Source organism: Manihot esculenta, chromosome 1 (assembly GCF_001659605.2).
Source record: "Manihot esculenta cultivar AM560-2 chromosome 1, M.esculenta_v8, whole genome shotgun sequence".
Classification (NCBI taxonomy): Eukaryota; Viridiplantae; Streptophyta; class Magnoliopsida; order Malpighiales; family Euphorbiaceae; genus Manihot; species Manihot esculenta.
In genome coordinates, this window is record NC_035161.2 from 31,197,861 (window position 1) to 31,214,851 (window position 16,991).

Consider the following 16,991-nt stretch of genomic DNA (forward strand, 5'->3'; position numbering starts at 1 on the left):
CGGATAAAATAAAAATATCCACTATAAGGTAACATGCCTGGAATTATAGATTTTTTTTTTTTGAAAATTATTGATTTTGGTTTTTATAATGTAGAGTTTATTTTAATTTTTAAATATTCAACCCTCAGGCTGCAATAATGCGAAGATTGAATGATTTATGTATTTTCTGCGCACATTAGCTCATCTAGAAACCTAATAATGCAGTCAGCTTGGCTCACATGCTCACCAGCAAATACAAAGAACCCATACCGTTTCAGTGGTAAGAGCAATTGATTTGGCATCATCAGCAAAAAAGAGGTACTTTGGATGGAAAATGGCGTCTATTGTTCCTCGAGCAACACAGCCATGAATAAGCATGGTGGATATCTTGATCTAGCCTAGCCGTATTTCACGACTGGTAAAGTTGTTTGAATCGTGTAATGTGAATTACCATTACACAAATTGTACACTCAACTCATGAAATGTGTCATTTTGTTCCCTTCGGCAATATACAAACTTTATTTGCCCGAAACAACAGAAAATTACCCACTGCCTAGGTGAATAACAATCAGAATTCCTTGCTAGATCAAAGGGCCAATAGTAATTTCTCATTCATTTGCTGGTGCATCCTCTGATGGCGAGCTTCCTGTATCTGCATGATTACAATGATGAGTAAGTTCCATCTATTTCTGAGAAAACATCACAAAATTGATCATATGCACATTTCAGGCGAACAGCTTTTGAGTTGAGAAACAGGGAGTCGACATACCTTCACCATCTGCAGGGGCATATGGAGACTTTCGGTATCGTGTCTGCTGTTGTGTAGGCTAGCACAAAACAAGCCAAGAACATAAAAGGAAAATAAGCATCCAGAAAAAATTAGATTATAGGTCACACACATACTGAAGAAACTAAACAATGCACTGCAAAAACAAATTAGTATTGCATCAATAGTAATACTTCATGTAAAGGGCAGAGATGGAATGCACGGTCAGGTTGCCATCCTACTGTCTTGTTTTAAGGCCAGCAAAAGAATTATATTTTAGAACTAAAGAACACAAGGTAGTAAGCAAAAGGGTTAATGTTGTCCACTGCTGGTACTAAGAAAAATATATAAGACGAAAAAATCTCACTTATCCAAATTTGATATAAATTAAATGGCTTGACAAAAGAGCTTACAAAATAGTAACTACAAAAGATTTAGGATCCTGCAGTAATGCAATGCCTTTCAACTGCGCACATTTCAGGTTCATCCTACTGCTTCCAGATCAAACCAGGAGTAGTGGGACATAAGCATCCAACATAAGCCCAGAAGTCTCTTTCCAGTACAACCAGGAATTAAGCACAAAACTGAATGGATGAATGGCAACCTTAGCTAAAATCATCAACTCAGGTTCAAATTCAACTGAACTACAACACACCTAGTATTGAAGTGAATCCCTCTATTCATCTATCGCACAAATAATTTAATACAAACAACTCTAATGAAAAATAGGAGAATTACTACCAACATCCTCTCAGTTGTGGATCCCAGAGGAAGACAACCTTGTATATACCACATCATTATTGCCATCATTACTATTATTATTATTATTATTATTATTATCAACACTAGGTTACATGTAATGTTAAAAGAAGGCCAAAAGTGTTACCTAGTTCGTAGTTTGCTTTGGTTCGCGGGACAAATGTGGATACAGCATATGATACTTTTCCAGGTACTGGATAAGTAGAGGGTAGAATTAAATGAAATGCTATTTGGGATCACAATACGGTATATTATATCAATTAAGATCATTGTACACATACACGCGCGCACACACATTCTGAAGCCTTCATTTTACTAGCGAAAATTGAAGCTGAATAAAAGGATCAATTAGCAGTTCAGGTTTTCAACTTGTGTACTGTAGGGTACTGTATATAATGAAGGTTGCAATAGCATGGAGTTTGAATGTTGAAGGTTACAACAGATTTATAATGTTAAATGTTTGATAGAGGCATTTCTTCCAACATCCTCTTCTGGTTGTAGATCTCAGTGTACCACGTCATCATTATTTTTCTTGAAGTTTTTGTCTGACACTAGGTTAAATATAATGTTAAAAAATTGATAAAACAAGGTAAATTGGTTTAAGTTCTCCACGTCGTAAAATTTGGCTTTAGAATATAATGGGTTAAGAGCATTTACTAGAACAAGCTATCCACAGCCTTATTCATTATCATTTGTATCAAAGCATTCAAATAGTTTCTATATGCACAATAATTCTCCTGTGGTTGTCACATCTCATCTTAGCAAAGAACTGACCTAGTTCTCATGAACCCTTATTTTCCAAAGCAGCCTCCATGATTTCAAAAACACAAATGTAAAAAAACCACCTTTGTTAACTTCATAAGTAATTGAAGCTGCTACTTCATATAAAACTTTTAGCTTTCAAAATCTCATTTCCACTAATATAGCTAGTTGGTTACTTTTGAATGCAAACCCAGAAATAATCCCCATAATTAACAAAAATTAACTCATTTATTTCAACATCTACCTCACCAGATAATAACTTGTTGGGAGATCAGAGAAGCTGAAAACAGCTATTATATCCAGTGTGAAGGTACCATACAAAACAACACCAATAAAAGAATTTAAAAAAAAAATATTAACATCTAAACATAGTTCCAAGATGGATCTATAGAATCTCAAGAGTACCAAGCTGCCACATAACCAAGAAGATAAGAGTTCCTAAATACCATAACTATTCTCATCAATAATGATCTACTTCCTGCTGAACATATTATTTCTCAATCTTAATTCCCTCATGTATCCACCAGATCCCACTCAAAAATAGGGGGGAGGTCCATAATCTATCACGATATCCACTAGATGTAATAAAGAAAAGTTCATACCAAATAAACATGCAAAACAGAACTAGATATCTTAATGTACCATCCTCGATGTAAATTTTCTCCCCTTCCTACAGAACACAAATTTCACCCTCTTATCTTTGCTTCATAAACTACCCTTTTATCTGCTTGACTGCTTCTTGTGAGACAGTAACCTTAGTTACAAAAAAATTCATTGAATGATGATTTAGGAAGTGATCAGATTCTATTTCTAAGCACCTTTTTCGCTGCCTGTTGTGATCCAAGCAAAAACCTTTGGCATGTGTGTGACTTATAATATACACTGGCAAATGCCAAGCACAGTGATTAACATGCAGCCAAGGGAGTTTAGATTTAGTGGACGATGGGATTGTTCCCACATTGTCCATTATAAATTTTGTAGAACGAGAGCAGCCAGACAGGGAACTTGAATAATGTCAGAAATAGCCAAATACATTAATATCTTGGTTGTCATCTTCGTTTGAGTTGAGCCTGAATTCACTTGATCCTTTCCAGGGTTTTGGGACATTTGAAATTTTGTTATTTCTCTTCTGATTTTCTTTAAACCGATGCACATTTTCCCCCTATACTACTTACTCATAAGGATTAGTCCTTCCATTCTTCTTTTACACAATTCTTGAATAATAATTGCATAAAAAGAGTTTCAGCATGTACTACTAACCAGAACTCAAATAAAATAACAGTATAATCAATCCACCAAATAGCCATAACAATTTCCACTATGTATGATCAATTGAAATAAAGAATGGGTAGAGCAAGCAAAATGAAATTCAGAAATCTAGACGACAAGGGACAGAAAGGAAGGAACAGAAAATGGGATTTTAAATTAATACCTGTAATTTTGGCCGAAGAGCTTCAAGAGGACCTTTAGGTTTCTCACCACCATGCTGTCATTATTGGCAAAATGCATATATACACATGAGATTATAGTATGTAATCATTCGATGAGAAGTCCCCCAAAACTTGTCCATCTAAAGTAAATAACAGATCAATAGCAATACCTTTCCAAGTGCCCAATCAGCAGAATCAAAGTAAGCTCGTTCATTATCCTGACAAGAAAATCAAAGCTTACAATGGAAACCAGCAAAGATGTTAATACTCATATGTCTCTAGTGAATTCTTAAAAAATCACCTTAGAAATGAGTGGTGGTTTCTTGGGCATGATGCCTCCATATTTTTTCTTCACAACTTCTTCCTAAACAAAACACACAGATACAAATTGCTGCAACAGTAAGAACCGTTGAATAGGTAAGAAAGCTACCTAAGCATTTGATACCAGGTCTGCATTAAACATGTTTAAGTAAATCAGAACCTCCTCTTTAGATGGGGGCATGGAACTTCCATCCACCTGCTCTTGCTCTTTGACACCCTCCATACCTGACATTATGTCCTACAACAGTTCCTAGCCAAAACAAGTAATTTAAATTCGTTACAAATTACAATATAAGCACGCAAACAATAATTAACCAATAAATTCCTGGTAATAAAAATTTTCTCCTTCGCCTCCTCAAGGAACAAAATCCATAAATGACGTGATTAATTAGCCATTTATATATGCGATTAATCATTGAATTCTCTTAAATTAATCTTCCAGAGCTAAGCTTCTGTTAGATCTAAATCAAATGAACACCAAAATTCCCCACTCCAAACATGATATATGAACATAATTAAGTAAAAGAGAAAAATAAACAGATCAAGATCATCAATAAACGGAACACATTCAGCAATCGACATTGAATACAGCTCCATACCTCGGATCAAAGTTCCCAAAGAAAGAAACTGAAATTTGAAGAGAGAGATGTGTTTTTCAGAATTTTTTTTTTCAGATATAAAATCTAAAGCTGTGGCCCCTGGAGTTGGAGGTGGGGATCTGAATCTGACGAAACGAGAAAAAGTCGCGTACAACAAGGACTATGTTAGAAACTTAGTGCTGCTGTTTGATGTCAGTGACTGGATGCTCTGATTTTCATCTATTGAGAGATAATTTAATCTCTAAAAGTTTTATTTTATTAATAAAATGTTTCTTTTATTGAAATTTATTGTTTATTTTTTTTAATAAAATACTTCATTAAGTTTTATTGTTAAATTATAATTAATTGAATTTAATTCACCACGTTTTATTTTTTATTCTAATTTAGCCTCTATTTGCAATAACCTAATTCCTCAAATTTACATTTACTTCTTCGGATAACAAATTTAATCATACAGCTACTTTATCAACATATCGAGACCCCAAACATTCAATTATTTTTTTTCAATTAAAAGGTATAATTGTAATTTTCATCAAACCTTAGGCTATTTTGAATTTTAATTTAGCTATATAAATTATTTAACACTATTAGAATTTAATCAAATTTAATTAAATTTCTATTATAAAAACAAGTTATATTTTTTAAATAAAATTTTTAAAGTATGTTTAGTTTAATAGTTGATGCAACTAATAACTTTGTAGTTGATAAATATTGTTGTTAATTAATAGTTAATTTTAGCTGATTTTATGTTAAATGCTTAGTAAATTTTAATATAATTACTGTTAATTACTGCTATTTAAGAAAGAGACAAGTAATTTTTTTATTATTATTTTGAAACTACATTTTAAACCCTTTTAGATAGACTTAGGTGGCAATTTTTTTAAAGAAAAGAAAACTAACTTTTCCATTTGGAAATGGTTGGTAAAAGAAATATTTCAAAAACAAAGGAAACAAAAATGGTTTTTTGCGTCAGTATTTTATTTGGTTTTATATATATTTGCTGAAAAAATCAGTGTTTTTAAAATAATTTTTTCCATTCAAATAAATTGGCTTTTCCTTCTTAAAATTAGAAAAAGGAAAAACAGCTTTATGAAACCAACCAAAACGCAGGTATAAAGAACTGTCATTCGCAGAAAATTTATATTTTCTTCTTTTCTAATTTTCCTTTCCAATTTGAGTTTCATTATTCAATGTTCATTTAATTAAGGGATAATGACACAACACTTAAACAATATTAGGAAGGAAATTTTATGGATGAGATTCATGTTAATCGCAATTAAAGCTAATTAATTAAATAAAATGGAATCTTTATAAAAATAAAATCAATGAAAAACAATTCTTTCCTCATCAAAAGCCCAACAAACAAAAAAACAACTAATGGTAAACTGTCAAATTTGAGCAAGAAAACACATTACGGAGTTTGAACCTACTGCAGAAGACTTGAGAAGATTCAAAAATAGTATCTATTAGTATTATCTTTTAATACCTTGCAGCAATAATCCATGGATTTCCTTTATTGCAAGCTTAGTCTACTGAAAGAGGATCAAATCTTCCTAGAGCAGAAATGAATTCTGAGAAACATTAAGCAGGAAGTTCGGGGAAAAACCTTAGATGTATGAAAAAAGCAGATCAAAGAAGACAATCATGTATACTGAAAGTGAGACCACAGCGCAGGCGTGTTGCCAGAAGAGAAGTGCTGAAGCCTCTTTAACTGCATAACCTCTCAAGCTTGCTATGGCTCCCAGCAAAATGGCGCTTGGTGTTGCGTATTGCAGCAGAAGCACAAACCTGAACATTCTGTCGTCCTCAGAGATTAAAATATTCCATTTATCAGCTAAGTAGATGACTCCAATTCCAATTACAGGAAGCACCAATAGCCTTGCAACAATAATCCCAATTGTTGTTCGAATCCCAAGTTTCGACTGATCTGGTCCTTCAGCAAGCATCCCTCCGAGAATAAGCATAACTGATGGCACCATTGCCTCGGACATGATACTTAAACTGTCTGTTATAAATTCAAGTGGACCATCAGGATTATATACTATCTTTTTTACAGCAGGAATCACTCCGATGATAATAGCCAGCAAAGAAGCAATAGTTGGAGGCTGAAGAATGTGGCGGATTGGGGTTCGCTCAGCAACAATTCTAATCTTTCTAACCATCCTAGGCTCTCCCAAGCACCTAATCGATGTGGGGTTGCTTTCACTTCTCTCATCTTTGGCGGCCTCTTCTATTGTATCAAAATCAGGAACATTTCTTTCTGAAATACCCGATATGCTATTGAAGAGCCTTGCAATCAATGGTGTCTTGCTATGTTCAGTTTCTTGATTTTCCATTCCTGGCCACTCAGCTTCCACAAGGAGCGGCATGCTGTTACTGACAGGCACTTCCTTAATCTCTCCCTCTTCATTATCGATCTCATAGTACTCCAATGGCGGTTCCATCATATGATAAACAAGTGTGTAAACAAGAATAACAGAAACCCATTGCGAAAATGATGCATAAGCGATGCCATTCTCAGAACATTCACTTCCAAATGGATTATCAGTACTATGACACACTGATGTAACTATTGCGATTGGGAGATTACCTGTGTTTCCAAATGCAGTCATAATAATTGTGAACCGAAAGAGTTCCTCCGGTGGCCGGCATATCAACGCCACCAAATATCCCAGTACGCAACCAATTGTAGTACTAATGATTACATTAACAGGAATGAACCACCACCGTACAATTTTATGGAGAGTAATGGATGGACCAAGATAAGTGAATATCAAGCAAGGCAAGAACAGAGCAAAAACAAGCTTGCTAAGCTGCTTGAATGTATCTTTATGGACGAGATGGACTTTGGTAAGAATTAAACCAAAAAGTGTAAGGGTGATTAGTTTCAACAGAGGCAATATAGCAGACACCACATGTTCTCCAGATTTTATCTCTTTATGGAAGGCAAATAAAATAGATTCCTCCATTTTTATTCACTCTCTGCAGCTCTGTGATTGCATTTTACCGAGTGAAAAACGAAGCAGCGTGAGAAGTTAACGAAGTCTTATAATATCATATCAAGAAAAGCAAGAAACTGAAAAGCTCAAGAAAAAGATTGGTAATGATGATGCAATCTTTAAAAGAAAATCCCAGGACAAGTTTACTGAGGAACAGATCCTAGGAACATGAAACTAAATTAAAGAAGACGAAAAAGGAAAAAGGAAAAAGTTAGATGTGGGTTTCACTGGAAAAGAATAATAAACAAAATCACTTTTGAGTTGAGATTTTAAGATCTCGATGATGGAAAAGTTTCTCTACTAGCATTTATTTTTTCTTCTTATTTCAATCGTAAGGGTAGCCGGTGGGTAGATGTGGCTTTCCGCAAAACCGTATCATATTTGACAATCCACGTGAAAATGATGAATGCTAACCACTACGGGTGAAAATTGATTCTACCCGGATAAATGTTTTTTTTTAAACGAAAATAGAAAATTGAGAGGTAAATTATTTATTCAAATCTATTTATCATTAAATTAGTTTTATGAAAGTCTAATAAATATTTTAAATATTGAAATATATTTAAAATTTAATTTTAGAGATAATATTTATGTATTTAATTAAAAAAACCTTAATAATAAAGGATACTGGGATCGGTTCGCTCTTTAATTTATCAGATAATATAATTATTTTTTTTAAAAGTAGATTTTAGTGGAATAAATAGTGGAATAAATTATTTTTGTGAACAAGTCCCCATGATAAAAATTATAATATCATCCACACTTTTCTATTTAAAAAAAATTAAACTCATTGTGATCTTTTATTTTTCTATAATATTCTTTCTTTCTCCTTCAAATAATAATTTTTAATTTTAAAAATATTACTAAAATGTGATATCAGTATTACTACAATATTTTTACTTAGGTTGATTATAAGATTTTTTTTAAAAACATAACAGATAAATTTATATTTAATAAATAAAATATTAAAATGCCTAATAAAATAGGGTTTATTATGTTATAGATTTTTTTAAATAGTAAAATGACAATTTGATCCTAATTATTTCAAAAGGTGATATAATTTTTAAAACTTTCTATTTTTCTTTTAATTTGGAGAAAATATAGGAATAAATTATAAAAATATGTTTTTTTTCTCAATAAATAAAAAAAGAATGGATTATAAAATGAGAATGACTTTAAAATAATGAAACAAATAATGGTAGTTTGAAATCAGAAAGAAATTTCAGAACTGAGCTGGTTTCATGTTTTCATGTTTCAAAGGCAGGTAGGGTCTGTCATAGTTGTAGACTCCTAGGGTTTCCGGTGGAGCAGTAATAAAACTCAAATTTTTTTCTCATACTTATAAAATTTTGGGAAAATTATTTTTTAGTCCATGAAGTTTAATATAATTAACACTTCTGTCCCTCTATTTTGGCGACCCAACACTTAAGTCCCTCACTTTCTCTTCCGTCCAAATTCGTAGTCCTTCCGGCCATTTAAACCGTTTGATCAAAGAGTCAAAGGTGAGATGTGATAATTTTTTCCAAAAATATCATTATCTCAATGTGAAATTTTTATTTTTTTTCTCTTTCATATTTTTTCTAGTCGCAGAAATGGTAGAAAGAAGAAGAAGAAGAGGCATTTGGATTTGGGTTTTGTGATTTTAAAAGAAGAAGAAGAAGAGGCAAGAAGAAGAAGAAGAAGAAGAAGAAAAAGAAGAGGTATTTGGGTTTGGGTTTTGAGATTTTGAAATAGCGGAATTTTTAGTGAGAGTTAATTTTGTCAATTCACGTGTCTCAAACGGCTATTTTGGATGGAAGGACTACGAATTTGGACAGAAAAGAAAGTGAGGGACTTAAGTGTTGGGTCGCCAAAATAGAGGGACAGAAGTATTAATTATGTTAAATCTCAGGGATTAAAAAGTAAATTTTCTTAAAATTTTATATAAAAATTTGAAATAATAAAAATTAAAATTTTATGTTTATATATATATATAATTTTTTTCTATTCAATTCAATAAAAAAATAAATTTAATAATATTTATTTTATTTATGATATATAAATTTAATAATAAATTAAAAATTAAAAACAATAATTCTTTCATAGTAAAAGTATATATAATATATACTTTTGTGACTAAAATTTAATAAATATTTAAAAATAACTATATTACTATAAATTAAATTATTAGTACATAATGAAATTTTTTAAATGTAAAATAATTAAGTTTTAAATAAAATTTGTATTAATTTATTTTTACTCCTAAAATTAAAAATATTTTTCATATTTTGATTTTGAAAATAATTTTCTTATTATTAACAGGTAAATATATTTTTCTAGTTTTCACTATTTTTTATAAAAAATGAAAAATGCATTTTCATAAACTTAATAATATAAAAATTATTTTAAACAATAAAATTTTAAGTCTGAACTTTAATTATAGTAGATAATATTAATCGATGAATTTTAATTAAATGATATTAAATTTCTTTCTTAGGTATGGAGTTTCCGTAAAATAAATAAATAAAACAACATGATGAATCTTATGGTGCCTTCTTAGGGCAATGAAGAGTTGGGGTCACATGGCAAAAGCAAATGGCCCTTGGGGAGGGGAAGTATCATATGTGATGCCTCCATATCTCCGACTGTGCGGCCTTTATCATATAGACTCAAATTTTCAGTTTATTATTTTCTTAAAAAAAAATTGTTTTAAGCTTCTTTTTATTTTATATAATTTTTTAAAAAATATTTATATATTTTTTATTCATTTAGGGGAAATTTTATTTAGACTCAAATTTATTATAAATTTAAAATATAAATAAATAAATAAATAAATCTCTTCATGAAAAATAATGAGATTTATTATTTTATATTTTGAATTTATAATAGACAGGATTAAGATTAAAATTTCCTCCGATTAAGACATGTGTAACCCAGTGAGGTGGAGTTCAATTTATGTAATCATCATTTAGAAAAAGCAACCAACACGTCAGTATACGCTGCGAAATGCTGTTGATTAAATTTAAGGTGATAAATTAAGAACATGCTTATGGCGTGTCCTAGAATCAAGGCGTTTTCCTTCCTTGATCGAAATGAAAGACGGCAGAATAGAGCACTGTCTAAGGCAAACACACCATATTAAAATAAAATTTAATTAAATAAAATTTCAACATAAATAAAATTTAATTAAATAAATAGTTTCCAAATTTAAATTATATAAGTATAATAAAATTTCAATTTAAATTTAAATAATATTTTTCAGCCAATCCAAGTGAGTTAGATTGTTATTAGCAAAATTCAACCGTGGTTAATTTTGACAATTTCATTATTTCATATCTTTATCACTTTTATATAATATTTTATACAGATTTTTGGTTGTGTGTGGTGTCATGTAATTTTGCTTTTCAGATTAAGCCTTGGATTTTTTGTTGTTGTCAAAGATAAACAATAATTAACAACAGAAAATTATGCAAACAATGCCAATTACTCTTACCAATTAAGGATACAGCGAAGGAGGACAAGGTTGATTTTATTAAATAAAAGCTGATGATTTGGAAACACCGCCTAATCTTAAACTCCTACGTGTCTTTCTTATTAATTATAATGCTAACCGACCGCTCCCTGTGGTTGTTTGTCACGTCCAGTCGTCAACTTAATTAATTAGTCTTATTATTAATTTCTCTTATTAAATATATATAATTGGTTAATAATTGAGAGTATTATTTACATGGATTGAAAATTAAATTAAGAATAGTGTTTAATACTCACTGATGATTATCTCAATTTTTTTTATATTTATCACTTTGTTTGAATAAAAAAATAAAAAAAATAAAAAAAAAGCAGAAAACGAACCATTTGTATGAAAATAAAGGGATAAAAAAAGGTTAAAAGAAAATAAATATTAACATATTTATAGTTTTTAAAGAGATAAATTAAATTAACTAGTATATATTATGAAATATTTGATCAATGAAGAGTTAAGTAGAAAAATTAAAATATCACTAATTTAAACCGAGAACATAAATTTATTTTTAAAAAAATAAAAATAAAATTTAATTATACAATTTAAAAAATTCATTTCATACTTTTTGTAAATAAAATATATATTCCACTACCAAAATACTAAGTATGCAATAAGAAATCACATGGAGTATTGAATCATAGATTATTTTATTAGAACAGATTGACCGTTAAACATGGGCAGTGGCACCGACCTTAGCTGCAATTCCTACTTGCGGGCGAATTAGAAATTGACACGCAATGCTCTACATAAAAATAAACTACAAAAAACTGTAAAAGCAACGTGCGTCAACCTTCGAAAAAGGCAGGGGGCTTCATCCCTATAAATTGTCAAGGCCATAACTCCATTTCTCCATCATATCCTTTGTTTTAATTCTTTCTAGATTCATTAATGGAGTTAAATTCCCTTTTCTCATCATCAGCGCTTCCTCCACTCTCATTTCCTTACAAAAAATCGCACACACAGAAAACGAAATTTCAGAACAGGAAAAGGTGTAGCAGATCAGGCATTGCTTTGGCTGCTGGAAGAAGACCAGACTCTTATGGAGAAATGCTTGTGGACGAAAGCATGATAGTGCTAAGGAAACGCATACATGAAATGAAGATGATAGAGAGAAATTACCAGCCACCGGCGGAGTGGATGGAGTGGGAGAAGCAATTCTATACCCGCTACGACGAATTTATCTGCAAGTTTGTGGGACTCGTGCAATTGCAATTGATGAATACTAGGCCTAGTTTGGCTTTAGGGATGCTACTGCTTGTTATGATGAGTGTCCCTTTATCTACGGCCACGATTGCTATGCAGATCATGGAGGCGGCCAGTGGAGCCATCTCAACCCTTCATTTGTAGTCTAGTGTGGAAGTTCATGTTACATAAATACTGTTTCTGTTTTATTTTTAGGACAAGTGCGGGGTTTTGATTAATGCACTTGTACGGTATAGGATGTGTATTTGGGTTCAATCCTGGTTTTGGTTGGATTAACTCAGAAGTCTTTTTTTTTCTCTCTCTTCTTTCGTGTAGTATTTGTTTATGTCAGAGTTAAATGCAAATACAAAATATTGAAGATCCAAATACAATTTGGTTGACTTTGTTTATTGGTTCAGGGCCTCGTGATAGAATCATGGAACCATATCCTGATTCAGATAATTGCTAGTCGCGTTTTCTGAAATGGGTTTTTGGAGGCAAGCTCTTCTCTTTCATTCACAATCATCCAGGGGGTGAAGCTGGGCTTAAAAATCTTAGATTTCTGATTGGCAAGTTTGCACTGGAAACGCATACATCAAAAAAGTTCAGGAGCTAACCGATAAAATGATGTTATATTAGCCATTATTTTTACTCTTAACGCACACAATCTCAATATGACATGTCACTTTCTTGCTCACTCTTCTTCAATTATGTTCTGCATTACCTTTCTTTTTCCAAAAAAGAAGAAAAAGAAATTCAAGACAGGGTCTATGTACCAAAGACAGAAAGTTGTTCTGTTCTTCAATTGTATTATTCACACTGTATTTACTAGAATCCGAGAAGTAGTTAGAACTTCAGAACTAAGTTTCAATCTCAAATATTTTTGTTCATTATAACATTATGGATGGAGCCAAAAAAGAAGAGAATTGCCAATTGCATATTGGCATTTTAAGGCTTCAATGTACTGTGGCCACATCACATGAGAATTTCGAGTAAGAAAATGTTTTGACTTCAAGATGAACATTAAGTGGGTAATGCAAGTTACAAATACCACCACAAAGGGGAAAATAAACCAATGAAATGAATTCTTAATAAAAAGAAGAAAAGGGTAGCTGGCTAGTTGCTGTACATAAGAATTCGCAAAGCAGGAAACTAGTGCAAGTGAAAATTATTTCACAAAATAAAATATAAACTGAAAGCATTACTTTTAATTTGTCATGTGCTTCTTGCAATTTATACAAACATAGCAACAGATCTCCTACTAGCATCTACAGCTAAGCATCATATCTCGGTCATACAAAATTCTTGAGCCTAAAACTCATCACTGTAAAATGTGCAACAAAATCTGTAACGAAATTATGCAGTTGTTGAATCTGATAAGTTTTTATGCTCAAATACCAAGTAGAAAAGTTAGCGGTAGATGAATCGTGCAAGCTTGAAAGAACATAGAAGAAAATTTGAGACGGGTTTTAATCTGATTTTATTATAATTAGTGGCATGACCTGAAAATTTCTGCCTGTCAATTGAGTCATGGGATAGATAACAAACATGATTAGGGGCAAAAGAAAAAAGAAATGACTGCTTCCTACTGGTTAAAGGCAGTTATTTCCAGAAAAAGATAATAAAATATCTCTGGCTAAAGTACATGTCCTCCAGCAGTATTCCTTTGTGACAGCAGAATACAATTGAGCCTTTACATATAGAAAGCACTTAGCAGTAAGAATCAAGAATTTCATACCAAATAACAGAAACCGGTATTGTTTGAAGAAAAAAGATTGTCAACCACATCATTCATCATAGGAGGAGTGAGGTGCAGCAGTACATCCAGGGTCAAAAGGATCTTCAGATCCGCAGCAATGCCAATATTGAAAAACTCTGCCAGAGTCAGGAGTATCCATAGTGCCTCCAGAGTAAACACTCTCAAACTTCCTCTTTGTTTCTCCTTTAAAAAAAGGTAAATTACAAGCAAAAGGTACAAACTTTAGTAAACATGGTCTATGTAAAGCAACAATACATCTACAAGATATTCTTTGTCCTGGAAACAAACCATTAAACAAATTCAACCCAACTCGGATCACTAGCTCTATGAATTCAAGTATACTGCAATTTGTATTCAACCAATCACTCTTCAAACTCGAGACTTCAATTAATAGTTACTTGCATGGAGAAGAAAGCAGTGATTAAAGAATCCCTAAACACATGCTACAAGAAATTATGAGTCAATTTGGATTCGAGTTACCTCCAAAATGGGCAGTATGGAATCGACAAGCGCTAGGGTGATTGAGAGAAGGGTCGAATTGGGTTTTGCAGTTCTTGCATGTTTTAAGGGTTTTGCCCCCGGTGGAATTTGTTAATGAGCACTGAATCACAGGCAATCTTGGCGATTGTGTGCTCGGAATCAAGGTGGGTCTCCGGTGGAGGAATTGGGGAGAAAACGATTCGTACCGATTAAATATGGATAAGCGACTAAGTCCACAGTCGGATATAGTGAAGGCCATATCCCTTCCTTGCACGATGGGTGAAAAATAGAATGGAATACCAGGAGACAGAAATTGGATGATGATGGATGGTGACGGCGCTAACAACTAACAATAACGGACAAGGTGGGCGTAGTGCCACTGCGAAATAAGTTGAGGTTTATTTGCTAATTTGCGCCCATTTTTAATTATTATCAATTTTTAAAGCTTTTGCTTTTTTTATTTTTAATTAGTTTACTGGACACATGAATTATAAATTAGCTCCTAATTTGCTAATTTGCAAATTTTTTAGCTTAATTGTGCATGAAGCTCTCCTGAAATTTTCACAATAAAAAGTTCGATTACATTAAGTTAAATTTTTTTTTTTTATAAATGTATTATTATCTGATTATTTTCATATTTCATATTTAAATAATTAATATTAAATATAAAATAAATAATTATTTTAACAAGTCATCATCAAAGGGCTATTAGTAATTTGGTATTCAGTTTTTCCATATAGTAATTTGATATTTACCATAACTGGCTTGAACCTCTTGTTCAAGTATATAATAGAACTCATATCATGCCTACTAACAATGTCACCGAGATAATAACTCAGGCGGCGAGTTTGTTTGCTTCAAAACTATTTCTTGAACAAGGGATCCGTAGCTATGGTGCTTCTTCAACATTTTTCGGTATACAAAATTTTCTTAGAGACGGGGTAGAGCATATTCATGCAAATGAAGAATTTAAATATGCCTTAAATTCATAGACATTAGGGAGAAACTGAGTTTTTTTTTTTGGTTAAAAAGGTAAGAGCTCCGAAGCTCTAAGTGCTATTGTAAAAATTAGCCAGGCCAACAGCATCATATAAGAGTTGAAGCAGTAGATCCAAAAGTGTAGTATTTAAGGATTTTACACTATTCGAAAAATATGGTGTCTTCTTGGCTAACCAATCTGCACGGTGATTGGCCTCTCTATAGGAGTGATTAAAGGAGAAATTCCAATATGGTTTTATGAGCCTCTTAAAAGTAGAAATATCATCAAGCAACTTGTTGGAAATCTAAACCTTTCCGGTAAGCATATCAATGGCCATTTTGCTATCACTCTCTAGCACAAGATGCTGCACATGCAACTCTCTTGCTAGAAGAATATCCTCATAAATTGCCTTGATTTCAGCACTGAGAATTCTCGATTTCCAAAATGAGCAACGAAACCATGAATCCAATTGCCTTGACCGTCGCGGATCAACCCTCCTCTATATCCCATGCTAGTTTCAGCGTGCCATGATCCATCTACATTTATTTTCATAGAACTCTCAAATGGTCTCGTCCAGTCAATCCATATAAGGCCATTCCTTTCCTTGTACCATTCACGTTAGCCCAAATGGATTGAAATTCTTTAGTATGGTGAATAAAAGATTGTGATATATGTAACGGGTCATCCATATTATCCTTGAAGACAGCCTTATTTCTCCTATTCCATTTATTCTAGCAAGTAAAGCCAAATAACACTCGCCATTGTACTTCATAGACTTCATTGGATGTGTCTTGTAAATTCTCTGTCAACCAGCTCCCTATTTCATTGGTATTTGAGAAAAAAAAGTTTCATCGTTTCCGGGATACCAACTCCTTCCAGACTTTTTTGCACTGGAACAGTCTCTAAGAACATGTAGAGTAGTCTCAACATTAGCTCGGCATAAGTCACATAAAGCTGTATAAGTGATATGTCGTCGAGCTCTTTCCATATTGGTTAACAGCTTGTCCTGTTGACTAGCCAAAGGAACATCCTAATGCATTGCGGGTCTGGGTATTTCCATATTCTTGTCCACTGCGTGTTACTGTTTGCTGCATCCACCTCTGCGAGAAAGAGAAATGCATATTTTAAATTAAAAATACCTGAACTAGAATATTTTCAAACTAACCTGTCTTCAATCATATGTTCCAAGGTGGTGGAGTGTTTGTATTTTAAATTAAAAACAATCATTCATCATTCCTGAAAAAAAATTATATGTATTGTTTATTAATAAAAAAATCTTTAAATACTACGGTTCCATTTATTTGATCAAAATTATTTTTAGAAAAATATTTTATGCATTTTCTATAGTTTAGAAACAAAGGCGTTTAGCTTTGTTACTTTCAATTTACATTAATTTAGGCTGGTTTTATTATCGTAAGAACTAATTTCATAAAAATATAAAAATTAATATTTATTTTTTTTAAATATCTGAATT

At 32.1% G+C, this 16,991-nt stretch overlaps 4 protein-coding genes across 5 annotated transcripts; 1 reads left to right on the forward strand and 3 right to left on the reverse strand.

Moving 5' to 3' along the window:
- Positions 1 to 273: 273 nt before the first annotated feature.
- Positions 274 to 4,681, reverse strand: LOC110613921. 2 transcript variants are annotated; one of them, XM_021755348.2, is made up of 7 exons: positions 4,617 to 4,681; positions 4,178 to 4,255; positions 3,998 to 4,060; positions 3,867 to 3,914; positions 3,699 to 3,752; positions 749 to 806; positions 274 to 631 (listed from the first exon to the last, which is right to left on the reverse strand). In XM_021755348.2, the coding sequence occupies exons 2-7, from the start codon at positions 4,247 to 4,249 to the stop codon at positions 588 to 590; spliced, it is 339 nt and encodes a 112-aa protein (XP_021611040.1). In that variant the 5' UTR covers positions 4,250 to 4,255; positions 4,617 to 4,681; the 3' UTR covers positions 274 to 587. The 2 variants fall into 2 exon arrangements, with proteins under 2 accessions (XP_021611040.1, XP_021611034.1); XM_021755342.2 differs by having other exon boundaries at positions 4,178 to 4,267; positions 4,617 to 4,668.
- On the reverse strand, positions 4,014 to 7,945 carry LOC110619793 (protein PIN-LIKES 2). The gene is made up of 3 exons (XM_043957422.1): positions 6,223 to 7,945; positions 4,178 to 4,267; positions 4,014 to 4,060 (listed from the first exon to the last, which is right to left on the reverse strand). Exon 1 carries the CDS (start codon positions 7,583 to 7,585, stop codon positions 6,224 to 6,226), a length of 1,362 nt encoding a protein of 453 aa, XP_043813357.1. The 5' UTR covers positions 7,586 to 7,945; the 3' UTR covers positions 4,014 to 4,060; positions 4,178 to 4,267; position 6,223.
- A 4,005-nt stretch (positions 7,946 to 11,950) lies between these two features.
- On the forward strand, positions 11,951 to 12,709 carry LOC110628099. Its single transcript, XM_021774596.2, has one exon. The coding sequence runs from the start codon at positions 12,006 to 12,008 to the stop codon at positions 12,462 to 12,464; it is 459 nt and encodes a 152-aa protein (XP_021630288.1). The 5' UTR covers positions 11,951 to 12,005; the 3' UTR covers positions 12,465 to 12,709.
- A 1,049-nt stretch (positions 12,710 to 13,758) lies between these two features.
- On the reverse strand, positions 13,759 to 14,905 carry LOC110620857. Its single transcript, XM_021764793.2, has 2 exons — positions 14,539 to 14,905; positions 13,759 to 14,241 (listed from the first exon to the last, which is right to left on the reverse strand). The coding sequence occupies exons 1-2, from the start codon at positions 14,795 to 14,797 to the stop codon at positions 14,087 to 14,089; spliced, it is 414 nt and encodes a 137-aa protein (XP_021620485.1). The 5' UTR covers positions 14,798 to 14,905; the 3' UTR covers positions 13,759 to 14,086.
- Positions 14,906 to 16,991: the final 2,086 nt, after the last annotated feature.

Bases quoted from the DNA above. Each gene is read 5' to 3' on its own strand.
- LOC110613921 (XM_021755348.2), bottom strand. From the start codon at position 4,249: ATGTCAGGTATGGAGGGTGTCAAAGAGCAAGAGCAGGTGGATGGAAGT. The intron at 3,915-3,997 runs GTGATTTTTTAA...TTTTCTTGTCAG, and splicing joins AACCACCACTCATTTCTAAG to GATAATGAACGAGCTTACTT. The intron at 3,753-3,866 runs GTATTGCTATTG...CAATAATGACAG, and splicing joins CTGATTGGGCACTTGGAAAG to CATGGTGGTGAGAAACCTAA.
- LOC110619793 (XM_043957422.1), bottom strand. From the start codon at position 7,585: ATGGAGGAATCTATTTTATTTGCCTTCCATAAAGAGATAAAATCTGGA.
- LOC110628099 (XM_021774596.2), top strand. From the start codon at position 12,006: ATGGAGTTAAATTCCCTTTTCTCATCATCAGCGCTTCCTCCACTCTCA.
- LOC110620857 (XM_021764793.2), bottom strand. From the start codon at position 14,797: ATGGCCTTCACTATATCCGACTGTGGACTTAGTCGCTTATCCATATTT. The intron at 14,242-14,538 runs GTAACTCGAATC...CTTTTTTTAAAG, and splicing joins CCATACTGCCCATTTTGGAG to GAGAAACAAAGAGGAAGTTT.